At 36.6% G+C, this 19,796-nt stretch overlaps 1 protein-coding gene across 4 annotated transcripts in view; it reads left to right on the forward strand.

Moving 5' to 3' along the window:
• ADGRB3 (adhesion G protein-coupled receptor B3) overlaps positions 1-19,796 on the forward strand; it is an 894,978-nt gene that overhangs the window by 516,268 nt on the left and 358,914 nt on the right. For all 4 annotated transcript variants that reach the window (XM_070795670.1, XM_070795669.1, XM_070795668.1 and 1 more), the window contains one exon: positions 9,809-9,852. In XM_070795670.1, coding sequence (XP_070651771.1) covers positions 9,809-9,852 — 44 coding nt within the window. The remainder of the gene's footprint in view (positions 1-9,808; positions 9,853-19,796) is intronic.

The following is a 19,796-nucleotide window of genomic DNA, read 5'->3' on the forward strand; positions in this document are numbered from 1 at the left end:
GTGCAAGGAAAGTTAATACATTTATTGAAAGTAATTATTGGGACCTAAATAAGGGGAGTTGAGCGGGTCTGTAAGTACACACATAAGGAAACACACACACACACACATACACCCACCAATAGGATTCCTTGGTCCTGACTGATCTGGGCCTGCTGACTGTCCAAGATATATAACATCCTTATCTTTAAAGATGAGTTTGAAGAACTTTAGTTATCTTGTGCTCTATCAGCTTTGCGAGCCTGTAGTCCCCTTTTTCCAAACAAAATGTCTTAATAGAGTTCCATTTCTGTAGATGGGTAGATTGGCCCACACTAGCCTGCAGTCTCTGCAGTCAGTTTTTCTCTTTCCTTTTCTTTCTTTCCCTGAGTAACAGCTTTCATAGTCTAGGTAGGGTGAACCTGCTATCTTTCAGTATTAAGAAAAATCTACTGGGTTTATTTGTAGTTCTCAAATTGATCATATTTACAAATGATCTCATGGGAATCAGGCTTGTAGGTTTTATTCTCTTTGCCATATTGCTTGAATACTAATAGGATCTACCTAACAAATTAAGGAGTTTGTTTTATGTTTATAAACTAAAATTAGTCATGAGTCATGGCTTTGTAAATCATAGTGGAAAACACAATGGAAAACTAATGAATATGCTTTTTCTATTAAGAAGCATGAGAAACAATAAAGAGAAATCCCCACGTTCGTTAGTGGATATTTTCATGAATAGCACAGGCCAATAACAATCCAAGGAATTAAAAATCACTTGGCAAAGCTTAAAGAATAAGTTCAGTCTATGCGATTGTAATTTCCACAGAAGGATATTTGTATCCCTTTACTTTTTAAGTTACTTTCTACCCTAGCTTGTGTCCAGTTGGAAGAGATTTCTGATGTTTTGCCTGCTCAAAACTCTTGGTAGTTTTAATGGGAGAGTCTTGAAATGCTAACTAGACAAGCAGATTGATGGTTCTGCCAGCGGCTAAAATTGAGATAGAAATTATTCTCTAGCTACAGTTTTTTTGGTTATATCCTAAATTCCTAAACTTGAGTAAGCATGCTTCCCACTTACATCTCAAATTCAGTTTATTTTTATTCATAATACAACATTGTTATTCTTCAAAAAGTTTTAGACTAATTATGCTATTGTTGGAGCAGTTGCAGTTGAGTCAGGCATTTGGGGTGTGAGTTATAATGGTCCTTGTCGTATCTACTCAGTTATGCTATTGTAGTGTGACAGCAATCGTAGACAGTATGTAAAAATGGATGTGGTTCTGTTACAACAATATATGATTTACCAAAGTAGGTAGCAAGCCAGATTCAGTCCCTGGACTGCATATATTATCACCCCCTGTATGGTAAAGAGAGTGTGCCCCCACCAGGATGCCCACATCCTAGCCCTCATAAGTTGAATATATTATAGGTCAGAAGGGAATTTGCAGATGTGATTAAGGGTAAGAACACTGAGATGGGGCAAATATCCCAAATTATGTGAGTCGGTCCAATTCACATTAACCATTAAAACTGGAAAGCCTTTCCCAGCTATGGTCAGAGAGATGCAAGGTAATAAGGACTCAACCTGCCATTGCTGACTTTGAAGATGAAGGAGTAGGACCGAAAGCCAAGGAATATGGGCAGACTCTAAAAGCTAAAAACAACCCCTGGTTGTCAACAAAGAAGAAAGCACGGACCTCAGTCCTACAACTACAGGAGCTCAATTATGCTGAGACTTGGATGAACCTAGATGCAGATTCATCCTCATATCCAGAAAGGACTCCAATCCTGTTAGCATTCCAGCCTTGTGAATCTCTTGAGCAGAAATCCAGCTAAGTTCACAAAGACTCCTGACACAGAAAAACTGTGAGATAATAAATTTGTGTTGTTCTATGCTGCTAAGAGTGTTAATTTGTAGTAGCAGCAGTAGAAAACTAATAACCTGTATTTGCATTGGAACATTGCAAAATCAAGTTTTTATTATGAAAATAATATATGTGTGTACCTTAACAGATAAACTACAATAATAATCATATATTTCTCAGTGAAAGTCAGTCAGCAACTACAGATTACATTTCGGCTTGCTGATTATCATGCCAGACAATGAGAATGGCCACTGTAAGCTGGTAGTGGGATGTTAGGGAAAATTGGAGGATGTCAGGAGCAACTCTGACATTTGTAGATGTATTGTGCTCTTAAAGCAGCTGAAGAAATTTCTCTGCTGGCAGCTGATACATTGAAACTGTCCAAAACAGTCCATCCAGCTCTTGTCTCTGCCAGGACCCCATGAAAATACTACTGGGACACAGTGTTACATCGTTTTGGATTTAAAGGAAGAAGGAAAAGCTGTATACTATATCTATACAGAATCTAGTTCACAGTCACATATGAAGAAGACTAAGACATATATGTGGAGACAATGATTTTCTTTGAAAGATATACATGTAAATAATTTCTGATACTGGTTCTACTTTTACTACTTCCTCTATTTCAATAAAAAAAATATGTGTCAGGAAATAATGTACATTCTGTGATTGGTGATATAGCTAAGGAATCAGAGAAGCAAGCTGTTATCACATCCACAAAATCAGTGTCATCTGGGTAATGTGGATTCCTGAGTACCTAGATAGCAGAAGCATGCCCTCCCCATGTACTAACTGAACAGCTGCCAGCTTCTGGAGGACATGACTTGTCCTGATAGAACCATATTCTGCATTTCTCACTTCACTGCCCTATATACCATTCTGCTTTACCTAAAGACAGCTCTTTTCCTTCTTCTTGATTTAGCTAATATTCTCAATGCTTTGCTTTCTATAAAACTCATGCAAATAAATGGAAAAATTCTATGTCTCCATGTCCTTTTAAGCAATAACACAGTGCTGCATTCTCAGTGAAGTTCTTTGGGCTCCAGGTGTATCTCAGCCACCCTATCAAAAAAGGAGAGTTAGACCCAGATATAGATGTTTTTAAGTATCATTTAAAAATACTAAAATATTCTTGAAAACCTTAAGAAGTGTGGAGAACATGCAACAAACGATTTCCTGTTATTAAGCTGCATATTATTTTCAATGGCATCATCCCCTTAGGTGGTGTATTATACTTTCAGGGATTATAAAGATGTTTACTTGTTAAAAGATATACAGAAAGGGCTCCAGAAAGGGCTTCCGCTCACTGATCCGTTTTGGTGACCTGTCAGAGATATGAGTGTGGAAAGATTTACCTCTACTAGAATTCTGCTTCCCTTAGAATGCATTCCTGAGCATTTTAAGATGTCGCTCTTCTCAAGAAGTATTTGAATTATAGGCAAGATATAAACTAGTCTTTGGTGGGTCAGATCAGGTGTTTTGGGAATGTTCTTAGGAATTCCCAAACTTTGTTTGTGCAGTTATTTAACAATTACAATTAAAAGTGGGATGGAAGTGGAGGATAAGCTTAGCAAAATCCAGGTCTTTTTAATGTAATGCCTTTACATATAAAATTTCAGAAATAGAGGCTTTGTAATGTCAGTTGAACAGTCTATCTCCTCTCCATATATACAAGAACTCAACGCGCTCAATCATGGGAAGATGCGACAGAAGAACTTGCCCTGGAACATATGACCCAGGGCCCTGGAAATGTTGGAACAGTGACAAGAAGGTCACTGCCCTTCTCCACGTCCTTAGAAGCGTTGTCTACAAGCTTGCTTTTCCTCTACAGATGAGAGGACATTTTTGTTTCAAGAGGGCTATGAAAGGTACAGGAAAGTTAAAAGGTTTCCAGATTAGGAATTTACTGTGAAATATGAGATCTAAACATTTCAACACTTCAAAGAAAAGCAGAGTGAAGTAGCCATGTTATCTCTGGTGTGTGTCTGTGTGTGCGTGCATGCATGCATGCTCAGTCGTCACTTCAGTCATGTCCGGCTCTTTTGCAGCCCCCAGTGGACTGTAGCCCATCAGGCTGCTCTGTCCATGAGATTATCCCGGCAAGGATACTGGAGTGGATTGCTTTTTCCTTTCCAGGGGCTCTTCCTGACCCAGGAATTGAACTGAACCTGTATCTCCTGTGGCTCCTGCATTGGCAGGCAGATTCTTTACCACTTGAGCCAGCTGGGAAGCCCCTCTTTTGTGTCCATGATTCTACAAATGTAATGTGGATTAAAAATTATGAGGAGTGGAAGAAGTAGTTGTAAGAATGCCTCCTCCTAGGTTAAGCCCCAATCTCAAAGTTCCTGAAGCCAAAGAACCTACCATTTTAATCAGCATCCCAGGTGATTCTAGAGTAAGTCCAGAGAAAACACCTTGAAAACATTAAGGTAACAAGAACATAATTAAGATTTCATGTGAATTGAATTTATTCAGAACTTAAAAACTCCAAGGAAAACTTGAAGTAACTTGGTCAAAATTCATGTTTATTATGACTATTATCTTTTCTGTAAACAAGCTCCTTCAGGTATTTATTCAAATATCATCTTATTGGTTCAGTTCAGTTCAGTTCAGTCACTCAGTCATGTCTGACTCTTTGGAACCCCATGGACTGCAGCACGCCAGGCCTCCCTGTCCATCACCAACTCCCAGAGCTTACTCAAAACTCGTCCATTGAGTCAGTGATGCCATCCAACCATCTCATCCTCTGTTGTCCCCTTCTCCTCCTGCCTTCATTCTTTCCCAGCATCAGGGTCTTTTCAAATGAGTCAACTCTTCGCATCAGGTGGCCAAAGTATTGGAGTTTCAGCTTCAACATTAGTCCTTCCAATGAATATTCAGGACTGATTTCCTTTAGGATGGACTGGTTGGGTCTCCTTGCAGTTCAAGGGACTCCCAAGAGTCTTCTCCAACACCACAGTTCAAAAGCATCAATTCTTTGGCTCTCAGCTTTCTTTATAGTCCAATTCTCACATCCATACATGACTACTGGAAAAACCATAGCCTTGACTAGATGGACCTTTGTTGGCAAGCCTTATTGGTTAAGCCTTCTCAATATACAAAATTGCAATCCATTCACTTCCCAGTCTTTCCTACTCAGTGTAATCTACTTTTCAACACAGCACGTATTGCCCCCTAGCATATTATGTATTTCCTTGGGTTTTTCTTTGTCTCTCTCCCTGCCCCCTTCATTATAGCTAAGTCTGTGAGGCAAAGGCTTTGTTTTGTTCAATGCTGTGTCCCCAGTGCCTCCAAGTTATCTGGAATGTAACAGATATTTGCTAAGCGATTTTTGCATGAGTCGATGAACTTGTTCATCATCTTAGCTCTCTCCTGACTTATTTTTGTGAGAGTGATTTACCATTGTGAGATGTACTGAAAATATTACATAGGTGAAAAAAAACGACTTGGATGAGAGTTTTCAAAAAGAAAAGGAAGTCATTAATAAATGTCATTCTAGGGTAGTTCTACGGGGTAGTGCTAGAAAAGATGTCTAAATTCCCCTTTTTACGAACAAGAAACTAGGGAAGTTATGTAAGACCAAAGGAAAAGAGGACCATGTATGGAAACACATAGACAAAGCCAGTGATGTATTATACTGTTAAATAGATATACAGATAGCCCCTCATTCATGATTTTTCACCTTTTGATGGTGGGATGTGATACGCATTCAGTAGGAACCACACTTAGGATTTTGAATTTCAATCTTTTTCTGGGCTAGAGAAATGCAGTTACTCCCTTGTGATGCTGGGCAGTGGTCCACAGCTCCCAACCAGCCACACAATCATGAGGGTGGGCAATTGTGATACAGCCATTCTGTACCCATAAAACCATCTTGATTTTACTTTCAGTACAGCAGGCTTTGCATGAGATGATTTTGCCCAAATTTTGGCTAATGTGTTGTGAGCACATTTAAGGTAGACTAGGTTAAGCAATGATGTTCGACAGGTTAGGTGTATGAAATATGTTGTCAATTTACAGTATTTTCAACTTGCAATGGGTTTATCAGAATGTAACCTGCTCATCATCAGTCAAGGATGCTCTGTATTGATTTGCTTGATGTTGAGACAGAGGAAAGAAGTAAAATAAAATATCAAAGACTATTAAAGATAGTACAAATGATATGTTTAGAACATCTATGGTAACTAGAAAATGTGACCCTTGGTACACTTTTCAAATGCTTGAAACTGGGTGAGTGGTAATGTTTAATTCAACTGTACTGTTCAACTTTACAGTTTTGAATGGAGTCAGGAGACACTTTTTTGGCCAAAAACTTATTTTTAAAGAACAGCATATTCTTTCCAAAAAGTTTTCAAACATATTCAGTCTTAATATTTTAAGTATCAATTATATTGACTGCTCTATAGATTAATTTCTAGTCCATTTAGCTCATTTACCAGACAATCTTTGTTTTTTTAGTTTCATGAATTTCTTAAATCCCCTTCTGTGAGTTAGTTCACAGCCTGTTTTCCCCTTGCTTCTGCCATTATATTATGTTCCTCCGTTCTGTCAAGCTCACCATTTCCTGTTATTGATTTTCCATAAATTCCTCATAACAGATCTTACAGCAGAGTGCCTTTGAGAAAAGTATCTTAAAATTATAACAAATATTTTACAAGTGGTTTCTTGTAGCCAGTTTTTTTTTCCATGTATAGAATTCATTCATCATTGATTTTGCTTTGTTTACCATCTCACATTCTTTTTTTTTTTTTTTTGGTCTTCATGTTCATAACTTTAATAACCAAATATGCATTCCAATATTTATTCTCTTTTTCTTCCATAGTAATAGCCTCCAATTAAAATAAATAAATTTAAATTAAAAAAAATTGGGGTACTATAACCATCTCACATTCTTATTCCTTAAGTTACTGGTCTGTCGAGGTACTAAGATCCTCTAATCTGCTTGTTCTGCATATTTCTGTAAACTTCAGATGTTTATGTAATTGACCTCAGCCCACGGCCCCACAGGGTGACTGTTCTGGAATGAACATTCACAGAGGTGTATCTGTCTTTTGTGTAGGTCCCAGAATGTACAGTAAAAAGCAAGACGGAGCGGTGCATATCAGAACCTATAATATTTCTCATGTGGATTGTTTCTAAATTTTCGAAAGGACAGAGAGAGAGAAAAGCATGAGCTCTAAGCAGTTAGAGTGAGGAAGGTAGGGATGAAACTAAGATTTGACAGAGGTATGGGTAAGAGTAGAAAAGGCATTTCTCACCTTCATACTTTCATCCTAAGTGAAAATTAGTTTTCTTAGAGGGGTAAAGGAGAAAGAAATATCTAAACAATTAAGCTTATATTCTATTTCTTTTCTAACTTTCTTGTAACCTGTTATGAATTATAATTATGAAATATTAATCCTATCATCAGTATCCTGTGCTGTTTTATATAGAGATTGACCTTAATCTCACTTGTCCATTCCTAAAGAAACAAGCTCAATATAGAGGACCTGTAATTTCAAGGTTTTATGCTTATTGCCTATATCCAGTGTACACACGGCCATGCCCTTCATTGTCATATTCCAAGGATAATTTTTCTATAAATTGCCTTGAGTTCTTTTGAATAGAACTCTAGATATATATAAAATAACTTTATGATACAATATTGTATTTCTGCTGAGGACTTGTTAGGAAGTCAGAAGCTGTGTCAGAATTTCAGGTAAAACTAGAAAGGGTCTAATAGGACAGAGAAAGAAACAAATTTGAGATGCCATCACCTCTTCATCTCATGAACATCCACATATCTCTGCCTCACGTAATGACTAGATAAGAACCCACTTCTTCCATGGAACTTGCTGTAACACAGGCCATGATGCTCTGTCCATCATTTGTCCCCTAAAAAATAAATTATGACTAGCTATATTTCTTTTGAGCATGTCTCTATTGTTATATGAACATTCCACATGTTCCTCATCAATCTCTATAAGACTATACCCCATTTCAAGGAAGGGAATGTTTTTATGCTCTGAGAGCATGGTTTATAGGTATGACTGTCTTATTAGAAGAAAGATATCTTAGAGATCTGGTCTATGAGGGATTCTGAAGAATGGTAACAGTGCTAACATATGGGAGTTAGTCAAATCCCAAATAAAATGCTAATAAAATTGGGATCAGTTCAGTTCGGTCGCTTAGTCATGTCCGACTCTTTGCGACCCCATGGACTGCAGCACGCCAGGCTTCCCTGTCCATCACCAACTCCTGGAGGTTACTCAAATTCATGTCCATTGAGTTGGTGATGCCATCCAACCAGCTCATCCTCTGTCATCCCCTTCTCCTCCCACCTTCAGTCTTTCACAGCATCAGGGTCTTTTCCATTGAGTCAGTTCTTCACATCAGGAGGCCAAAGTATTGGAGTTTCAGCTTCAGCATCAGTCCTCTCAAGGAATATTCAGGACTGATTTCCTTTAGGATGGACTGGTTGGATTCCTTGCAGTCCAAGGGATAGATTTCACCAACTTTAGAATAATGAGCCAAAGTTGTGTTTTTTTTTTTCTTTTTCTAATATAATTCTAGAATGAACATAGTGAATAGTACTTAGAGAGGCAATGTTTCCCAAAGAACTTGCCTAGATTTTTGAAGATATTGCTTTGCCAGATCTACCCCAGTAATTATCTATTTGGAAACAAGAACTTGAGGGCAAGTTCATAGCTGGCAATCACTGAAGGAGCTTGTCCACCTGCGGGAAGGTGCCTGTAGTCTGTTTCAGGACTGGAACTTTCACCTGTCTTGGCTTATTCATCATTTTGATATCAGTGACTTGTTGGATGAGCCCATAGATGTGATGTGTCTTCATCCTGCAGTGACCCAAAGTTTAGAAGAAGTAGTGAGTGTGTGGGATGTCAATATCAGGATTTAGAAATCTTTCCTGAGAGAATACAATGTGTCAAGCTCAGGAGAAAACTACCAAAATATCCCATACACTGTTGGTGTGGGTTATTAGGATTAGGCCACCTATACTGGAGAGGCAAAGTTCCGCTTTGTTCTGTGCATGCCGCTCAGGTGGATGTTTTCCTAGGCACACTGTAAAGTAAGCACTCCAGAAGATGAGTGTCATGGAGAATGAGAGAACTTGAAAGCAGCAGAGTATGTTTAATAGAAAAGACAAGAGGATCTGTGGATAGCTAAAGATATCACAGAGAAGAATTACTAGGCTAGTTTCAAAGGGAATGATAAGGCCCCATGAATGTGACAGAAAAACCAAAAGTAAAACATTCCATCAATCAGAGCTCTTCAAAACTGTGTGCCCGGTGGATTATCCAATGTGGAAAACTCATTGTGTCATCCTGAAGGTCATCGTGGCTACTCAGTACATAATTATTAAACTAAATAAAAATTTAGCATGTTTCCCCCATAGCTTTATTAGATGTGGTTCTATAGAACTATGCTCTGTTGGTTAAGAAAATATTGCAAGTCCACAGACTCTCTGGAAATGCTCTTGTCTTTTAGAAGCTACACCCCTGGAAACGGAATAGGACATGGCAAGGAGGGTGCCTAATACAGAATGTTTTACTGTGATTTAACTACTACAAGTATTTCTTAAAGGAAATAATCCAGCAGTTAGTATTTTAGAGAAAAAAATCAAATAGAAATCATAAAAGTATAAACCATGTTGTATATGAAAATAAAGTATAAATATAAAAGTATAGACTGTGTTGTAAATTAAACTTTCATTTATAATTTTAAAAAATGAAATATGGGTTATGATATTTGGAATAGATGTAAGTTTTCTTGAGTAGAATTTCATTAAATGAGCCATTAAAACTATGAGGAAGGACATGCAAATTTTTATGCAAAACAGAGGTGGAATCTTTAAAGTATCTTACTGCGAGATAAGAAATGTGCCATTCTGTTTGCATTTCACAGAATACTTCAGTTTTTTAATACACCTACTCAAGATAATTTATTCTTTTTCTTCTTACTTTTAGGGTACTTTGAATCCCTATTGTGTGTTATGGGATGACTCAAAAACGTAAGTGACAGATGTTTCCTTACATTACTTTGGACTAAAAATTCAAAGCACGTTAAGTTATTTCAGCTGCCTTCTAGTCCACAGGAATATGATAAGTTAGTGGGATAGAGTTACACTCATTGAGAAGAGTCTCCTTTTTGAAGGTGCAAGACAGCGTGATGAATGTGTTCGTGTGTGTGATGATGCCATCAGGTTATATCCCAAGATAGGACTGCATTACCTCATGTGTAAGGCACATTGCAATGTGAATTCCATGAGGTTTTGAAAAAAGCTCTACTGTTTTAAAATTATAGTAGCTCAAATGCTATTTCAACATTTTGCCCTAGTGATTCTGCTTAGCATTGCAGAATAAAATAGCAATCTCTATGGTCATTTAGCCAATACATTACTTGCATAACCTTGAATCTATTATCAGAGTAATGCAATATTTATATGGCCCTTCAAAGTGTTTTCTTATGAAAATGTTGAGTGACATTTAATTTTCTTTTTCTATATTTTATGAATTCAGGAAGACAAAAGAAAATAATTTCAATAAATAAGGATGAATCATTCTTTCATGTATTGCTTTGTTTGTACAAGTACTTGCAATATATCTGGTCAAAATCATCTTAATCTCATTGGTAATGCTATGAGATTTTAAGGTCTCAAAGAGCAGAAAAATCCATGATTAAGGCTTAATTAGACTCCCATACTTTAAGTACTTGTGTGCATTTTTTTCAGTGTAGTAGCCAGATTATACAATCTTCTTTTTCTTTGTTTTGCATGGAGGAGAAATTAATGTCAATCAATCTCAAAAAGTAGTACCACGTGTATGCTGTCAGTTAACACACCACATTCTATGTATTCTAAGAATTTTCCCAGTGTTCTCCCCGCTTAATTGGATGTGTATTCAGGGTTTTATGATGTTGCTTGTCTCCTATTTGTAGTTATTGGAGAGTTTAGAAGAGTGATGTTCTTAGATTTCTAGGTAAAAAACAAACCTGTTGGAAATGTGCTAATTCTTAGGAGAGTGATGTAGGTTAAAATAGTATTTATGTGGGTGAAAAATCAATGATATGAATCATGTTTTTTCTTTCCTTTTTTCTTTTCAGTGGTATGAATCATGTTTGTTTGTTTTTTTTCTTTAGAGTCAGATATTCTAGGATCCTCTTTTCCTAGGAACCTTAGTACATAAAGAGAGTCTCAACTTGCCCTGGTAATAACATGAGTTGGATGCTCTCATTGATGTGATTTTTTTTTTTTTTTTTTGCTTTTTAAAACCACATGAAGAAATCCACTGTAGTAAAATTTCTGCAAGATTTCCTCTTTACCAGTAGCCAGAGAAGATGTTCATAGTATATTCTAAGTCACTGTTTAGTATGTTGTATAGCCAAGGGGAATATAAAAGTCTACCAAAAAAAAACTAATTGTTTTCTACTCAAGAAAAGCATGCCATCTTACACACATGATTATAGGCATTTGCATATCTCCATGAATAATAACCAACTTTTGTTTAGTTTCATTATCTTTTTAGTGGATAGAATATGTTTCTATATTGATCCAAGTAGGAGAATGCATTGGTTATTCCAAAGGATCTTTGGGACTTACAGGAATATTATAGAAAACGTGGCATTCCCTTATTTTTTGTTTCTCCTGGTTTGTTTTCTCAGTTTTTCTAAGGTGTTAAGTTTAATTTATGGAACTGTTGGTGCTTGAGGTCAGCACTGAGTTTACAAATCAATCACATTTTACTTTCTCTAACATCTGCTGACTCTTATCCATCACAAAGAACATGTCTTGGTTTTACAAACCTCAACTTTGTAGTTGTCCTTGAAGAAAACTATTCAGTGAGAGGTGTGTTTAGCTGCCTTTCAAATCATCTTATCTCCAGAGATCAGTGCAGTTCATATTTCCTTGATGTATCTGAAGAATGATCAAAAATCTTTCCTCTGTGACAGAAATTCCATCCTGTCATACTTTTTAACAGACTGCTTCATCATTAAATTGTTTTTCTGGGTGAATTTGAAACAATGAAGGTTAAAACAAATTTTTGTTTGTTTTTTCACATCTGTTCTTCTATTTTGATAATGTTCACATACACAATAGTTTTATCGATGCAGTTATGTTAATTTTGAGTATAAGACACCAAGCATAGTTAATAATGAAGAGATATGGCTCATTTTTTTAATCAGAAAAGCATTGATCTAAATGATGCTTTCAAGACTGCAGTAGCACAGTTGAAATTAGAATTCATTTTTTAAATTTTGGTGTAGTAATCAGATTACCCTAAATTTTTATTAAGAAGTATTTGACATGTAACGTTATGGTAGTATCAGGTATGAAACGTAATGATGCCATATTTGTTTACACTGCTAAGTGACCACCATCAAAAGTCTAGTTACTATCTGTCAGCAATGTTGTTTTGCTTTTTAGTCACTAAGTAATGTGTGACTCTTTTGTGACCCCATAGAAGGTAGCCCACCAGGCTCCTCTGTCCATGGAATTTCCCAAGCAAGAATACTGGAGTGGGTTGCAATTTCTTTCTCCAGGGGATCTTCCATGCCCAGGAATCGAACCCATGTCTCCTGCTTAGAAATATATTCTTTATCTCCAAGCCATCTGGGAAGCCATCTGTCACCATTATATAGTTGCAAACTTTTTTTTCTTATGATGAGAAAGTGGGATGAAAAAAGTAGGGAAAACCACTAGACCACTCAGGTATGACCTAAATCAAAATCCTTATGATTATACAATGGAAGTGAGAAATAGATTCAAGGGATTAGATCTGATAGACAGAGTGCCTGAAGAACTATGGATGGAGGTTTGTGACATTGTATAGGAGGCAGTTATCAACAACATCCCTAAGAAAAAGAAATGCAAAAAGGCAAAATGGTTGTCTGAGGAGGCCTTACAAATAGCTGAGAAAAGGAGAAGCTAAAGGCAAAGGAGAAAAGGAAAGATATACCCATTTGAATGCAGAGTTCCAAGGAATAGCAAGGAGAGATAAGAAAGTCTTCCTCAGTGATCAATGCAAAGAAATACAGGAAAACAATAGAATGGGAAAGACCAGAGATCTCTTCAAGAAAATTAGAGACACCAAGGGAACATTTTATGCAAAGATGAGCACAATAAAGGATAGAAATGGTATGGACCTAACAGAAGCAGAAGATATTAAGAAGAGATGGCAAGACTACACAGAAGAACTATACAAAAAATATCTTTATGACCCAGATAACCATGATGCTGTGATCATTCACCTAGATAGAGGTAGACATCCTGGAATGGAAGTCAAGTGGGCCTTAGGAAGCATCACTATGAACAAAGCTAGTGGAGGTGATGGAATTCCGTTGAGCTCTTTCAAATTCTAAAAGATGATGCTGTGAAAGTGCTGCACTCAATATGCCAGCAAATGTGGAAAACTCAGCAGTGGCCACAGGACTGGAAAAGGTCAGTTTTCATTCAAATCCCTAAGAAAGGCAATGCCAAAGAATGTTGAAACTACCACTCAATTGCACTCATCCCACACACTAGCAAAGTAATTCTCAAAATCCTCCAAGCCAGGCTTCAACAGTACATGAACCATGAACTTCCAGATGTTCGAGCTGGATTTAGAAAAGGCAGAGGAACCAGAGATCAAATTGCCAACATATGCTGATTCATCGAAAAAGCAAAAGAGTTCCAAAAAGCATTTACTTTTGCCTTATTGGCTATGCTAAAGCCTTTGACTGTGTGGATCACAACAGACTGGAAAATTCTTAAAGAGATGGGAATACCAGTCCACCTTACCTGCCTCCTGAGAAATCTGTTTTCAGGTCAAGATGCCACAGTTAGAACAGGACGTGAAAAAACAGACTGGTTCCAAATAGGAAAATGAATACGTCAGTGCTGTATAACTCTGCTTATCTAACTTATATGCAGAGTACATCATGCAAAATGCCAGGCTGGATGAAGCACAAGCTGGAATCAAGATTGCTTGGAGAAATATCAATAACCTCAGTTACGCAGATGACAACCCCCTTATGGCAGAAAGTAAAGAAGAACTAAAGAGCCTCTTGATGAAAGTGAAAGAGGAGAGTGAAAAAGTTGGCTTAAAACTCATCATTCAGAAAACTAAGATCACAGCATCCGGTCGCATCACTTCATGGCAAATAGATGGGGAAACAATGTAAACAGTGACAGACTGTTTTCTGGGGCTCCAAAATCACTGAAGATGGTGACTACAGCCATGAAATTAAAAGGCACTTGCTTCTTTGTGGCTGACCCAAGGAATAACTTGAAAATACTTTGCTCACATCACAAAAGGCTTATTTTAGTTACAAAAACGTTTGTTTTTACACTTGTGTGATTAATAATTTGCACATTTTTGGTACTACTCCAAATTTGGATTTTTGGGTATTGAATCTTGTGTTGATGACATTCCCTAGAAAATCCATAAGTCTTCCTTTCATCTGAAGCTATAATATTTATCCTGTTCTCAGCAACACCATTTGTTGCTAACAGGTCTGTGAAATATTATGTTTGTTCTCAGAAAATGTTTTAGAGATTCGTTTTTTTCTTTATTTTATTTCAGTTGATTTATAGTATATTAGTTTCAGTAGTACAACATAGTGATACAACATTTTGTGACTGTACTCAATTAAAATTGATTCCCTGGTGGCTCAGAGGTTAAAGTGTCTGTCTGGAATGTAGGAGACCCGGGTTCAATCCCTGGGTTGGGAAGATCCCCTAGAGAAGGAAATGGCAACCCACTCCAGTACTATTGCTTGGAGAATCCCATGGAGGGAGGAGCCTGGTCAGCTACAGTCCATGGGGTCAGGAACAGTCGGACACAACTGAGCGACTTCACTTTCACTTTCAGTTAAAATTTATTATAAAATAATGGCAGTATTTCCCTGTACTGTACAAAATGTTCTTGTGACTTATTATTTTGTACACAATAGTTTGTATCTCTTAATCTTGTACCCCAATTTTGTAGTCCTCTCATCCCTCTTCTCACTGGTAACTACTAGTTCTCTGTATCTGTGAGTCTCAGTTATATGCATATAATTGGATTTATTTTTTATATTTCATATATAAATGAAAACAGAGTTGTTTGACTAATTTCACTAAGCATAATGCCTTCTAAGTTCCACTCACATTGTTGCAAATGGCAAATGTCCTTTTTCATGGCTGAGTAATATTTCAGTATTTCATTGTTCACATCTTTATCCATTCATCTGTCAATGAACTTGTTGCAGTTGTTTAGTTGCTAAGTCATGTCCAATTCTTTGCAACCCAATGGACTGTATCCCACCAGGATCCTCTGTCCATGCAATTTCCCAGGCAAGAATACTGGGGTGGGTTTCCATTTTCTTCTCCAGGGGATCTTCCCAACCCAGGAATCAAACCTGTGTCTCCTACACTGGCAGGCAGACTCTTTACCACTGAACCATCAGGGAGGCCCTTGATGTGTATGTAGGTTGCTTCTATGTCTCAGCTATTATTTATATTGTTGCTATGAACATTTGTGGTGCATGTATCTTCAAATTAGTATTTGGGGCTTTTTTTTTTTTTTTTTATATATACCTAGGAGTGAAATTGTGGGATCATGTGGTAGTCTTATTTTTAGATTTTGGAGGAACTTCCATACTGTCTTCCATAGTTTCTATACCACCTGACATTTCTGCAACAGTGTGCTAGGATTCCCTTTTCTTTACATCCTTACCAGTATTTGTTATTTGTAGACTTTTTGATGATAACCATTTTGAGAGGTGTGAGGTGATGATACCATATTTTAGTTTTGATTTTCATTTTTCTAATAAATAGTGATGTTATGTGCCTGTTGGCCATCTATTTTTTTTTTTTAAATGTCTATCCAGGTCTTCTACTCATTTTTAAATTGTTAGCTTTTAAAAATAGAATTGTGTGAGTTATTTATATACTTTAGAAATGGACACCTTATCGGTCACATCACTTGCAAATATGTTCTCCCGTTCCATAGGTTGTCATTTTGTTTTGTCAGTGGTTTCCTTTCCTGTGCAAACACATTTAAGGTTGATTATTAATAGATTACATTTATTTATTTTCCTTTTTGTTTCTTTTTCCTTAGTAGACAGATCAAAAAAAATATTGCTATAATTTATGTCAGAGTGTTATACCTGTGTTCTTTTCCAGGAGTTCTATGGCTTCAGACCTTATAGTTGGGTCTTAATGCATTGTGAGATTATTTTTGTACATAGTATGATAAAATGTTCTAGTTTCATATTTTTACACTTAGCTGTCAGGCTTTCAAAGGAGGAGTTATTGAAGCAACTGTCTTTCCTCCACTGTATATTTTTCATTCCTTTGTTGTGTATTAATTGACCATATGTTCCTGAGTTTGTTTCTTCTGTTCCATTAATCTGCGTGTTTATTTTTGTGTAAGTATCAGGCTGTTTTGACTACTGTAGGTTTGTATTATTATCTGAATTCAGGGACCATGATAACTTTAGCTTTGTTGTTTTCTCTCAAGATTCCTTTGGCAATTCAGGATTTTTTTTGTTGTTGTTGTTTAATATGAATTTTAGGATTATTTCTTCTAGTTCTGTGAAAAATTTGATTTTGGTAGGTATGACATTTAATCTGTAGATTTCATTGGATATTGTGGCAATTTTAACAATACTTCCAATCCAAGAACATGAAGTATACTTCCATTTCTTTGTATCATCTTTATTTTCCTTAATCAATATATTGTGGTTTTCAGAGTCTAGGTGCTAAATTTATTTCTTTTTGAGGATAATTTAAATGAAATTATTTTACTGCTTCCTCTTTTAAATAGTTTACTATAGCCTTTTATCCTGCAGCTTTACTGAATTTGTTTATTAATGCTTATAGATTTTTTGGTGGAAACATAAGGGCTTTCTATGTATATCATCATAACATCAGCAAATAGTTGACAGCTTTACCTCTTTTCTTCCAATTTACATGTCTCTTATTTCCTTTTCTTGTCTCATGAAGTAATTAGGATTTCTGGTACTGTGTTAAATAGATATTGTAAGAGTAGGCATCCTTCTCTTATTCCTAATTTTAGGGGAAAGGCTTTTCATCACTGAGTGTTACCTGTGGATTTACCGTAACTTGCCCTTATTATGTTGAGATATGCTCCCTCTATATCCACTCTGAGTTTTTATCATGAATGGATTCTGAAGTTTGTCAAATGATTTTTCTGTGTCCATTGAAATAATCATGTAATTTTTACCCTTCTTTTTGTTGATGTTGTCTATCACATGGGTTAATTTGTGAATATTGAACTGTCCTATGATCCTTGAATAAATCCAAAATTGATCATGGTGTGCCATACTTTTTATATATTGTTGAATTTGGCTTACTAATATTTTGCTTTTACATCTATATTCATTGCAGGTATTACTCTTTAAGTTTCTGCTTTTGTAGTATCTTTGCCTGGTTTTGATATGAAGTGGACGGAGAAGCCTGGTAGGCTGCAGTCCATGGGGTCGCTAAGAGTTGGGCACGACTGAGTGACTTCACTTTCACTGTTCACTTTCATGCATTGGAGAAGGAAATGGCAACCCACTCCAGTATTCTTGCCTGGAGAATCCCAGGGACAGAGGAGCCTAGTGGGCTGCCATCTATGGGGTCGCACAGAGTTGGACACGACTGAAGCGACTTACCAGCAGCAGCAGCAGCATAGAATGAATTGGAGAGTGTTCTGTGCTCTTCAGTTTTTCTGGAATACTTTAAGCAGGATAAGTATTAGTTCTTCTTTATATGTGTGGTAGAATTCACCTGTGAAGATGTCCAGATCTAGATTTTTGTTTGCTGGGAATGTTTTTTTAACTGCAAATTTAATTTCATTATTGGTAATTGGTCTGTGCAAATTGTCTGTTTCTTCTTGTTTCATTCTTGGTAAGTGTTTGTCTCTGGAAATTTGTTCATCCCTTCTATGTTGTCCAATTTGTTGGTGTATGTTCTCATAATTTTTGTATTTTTGTAATATTGGTTACTCTTCCTCTTTTATATCTTACTTTGTTTGATTCCTTTCTCATTTCTTCTTGGTGAGATAGCTAAAAATTTCTCATTTTTTAAATCCTTTTAAGAAACCAACTCTTGGATTCGTTTATTTTTATTTCTTCTTTCTTCTTTTTTGTCTCTATTTTTTTTAATTCTTCTCTGATTCTTAAATTTTTATTCTTTTCTGCTGACTTTGGGCTTTATTTGTTCTTATTTTTCTACTTCTTTTAAGTGGTAGGTTAGGTTATTTATTTGAGGGATTTTTGTTTGTTTCTTGAGGTAGGTGTTTTTGTTTTTGTTTTTTTTTTCTTTTTTGTTTTCTGTCAAATATCAACCTGAATCAGCGATAGGTGTACCTTATGTCCCCTCTCTACTGAACCTCCCTCCTATCTCCCTCCCCATCCCACCCTTCTAGGTTGATACGGAGCCACTGTTTGAGTTCTGAGTTCACACCTTCTTGATATGTGCGTGGTATCAGTGTTCAGTTATGTGATTGATTTTTGAATATTTTTTTTTTATACATGACATTTCACATGTTTCAATGCCATTCTCCCAAATCTTCCCACCCTCTCCCTCTCCCACAGAGTCCATAAGCCTGTTCTATACATCAGTGTCTCTTTTGCTATCTCGTATACAGGGTTATCGTTACCATCTTTCTAAATTCCATATATATGCGTTAGTATACTGTATTGGTGTTTTTCCTTCTGGCTTGCTTCACTCTGTATAATAGGCTCCAGTTTCATCCACCTCATTAGAACTGATTCAAATGTATTCTTTTTAATGGCTGAGTAATACTCCATTGTGTATATGTACCACAGCTTTCTTATCCATTCATCTGCTGATGGACATCTAGGTTGCTTCCATGTCCTGGCTATTATAAACAGTGCTGCGATGAACATTGGGGTACACGTGTCTTTTTCCCTTCTGGTTTCCTCAGTGTGTATGCCCAGCAGTGGGATTGCTGGATCATAAGGCAGTTCTATTTCCAGTTTTTTAAGGAATCTCCACACTGTTCTCCATAGTGGCTGTACTAGTTTGCATTCCCACCAACAGTGTAAGAGGGTTCCCTTTTCTCCACACCCTCTCCAGCATTTATTATTTGTAGACTTTTGGATCACAGCCATTCTGACTGGTGTGAAATGGTATCTCATAGTGGTTTTGATTTGCATTTCTCTGATAATGAGTGATGTTGAGCATCTTTTCATGTGTTTGTTAGCCATCTGTATGTCTTCTTTGGAGAAATGTCTATTTAGATCTTTGGCCCATTTTTTGATTGGGTCATTTATTTTTCTGGAGTTGAGCTGTAGGAGTTGCTTGTATATTTTTGAGATTAGTTGTTTGTCAGTTGCTTCATTTGCTATTATTTTCTCCCATTCTGAAGGCTGTCTTTTCACCTTGCTAATAGTTTCCTTTGATGTGCAGAAGCTTTTAAGTTTAATTAGGTCCCATTTGTTTATTTTTTCTTTTATTTCCAATATTCTGGGAGGTGGGTCATAGAGGATCCTGCTGTGATGTATGTCAGAGAGTGTTTTGCCTATGTTCTCCTCTAGGAGTTTTATGTTTCCGGTCTTACGTTGAGATCTTTAATCCATTTTGAGTTTATTTTTGTATATGGTGTTAGAAAGTGTTCTAGTTTCATTCTTTTACAAGTGGTTGACCAGATTTCCCAGCACCACTTGTTAAAGAGATTGTCTTTAATCCATTGTATATTCTTGCCTCCTTTGTCAAAGATAAGGTGTCCATATGTGCGTGGATTTATCTCTGGGCTTTCTATTTTGTTCCATTGATCTATATTTCTGTCTTTGTGCCAGTACCATACTGTCTTGATAACTGTGGCTTTGTAGTAGAGCCTGAAGTCAGGTAGGTTGATTCCTCCAGTTCCATTTTTCTTTCTCAAAATCGCTTTGGCTATTCGAGGTTTTTTGTATTTCCATACAAATTGTGAAATTATTTGTTCTAGCTCTGTGAAGAATACT

This window comes from Bos indicus, chromosome 9 (genome assembly GCF_029378745.1).
Source record: "Bos indicus isolate NIAB-ARS_2022 breed Sahiwal x Tharparkar chromosome 9, NIAB-ARS_B.indTharparkar_mat_pri_1.0, whole genome shotgun sequence".
Lineage (NCBI taxonomy): Eukaryota > Metazoa > Chordata > Mammalia > Artiodactyla > Bovidae > Bos > Bos indicus.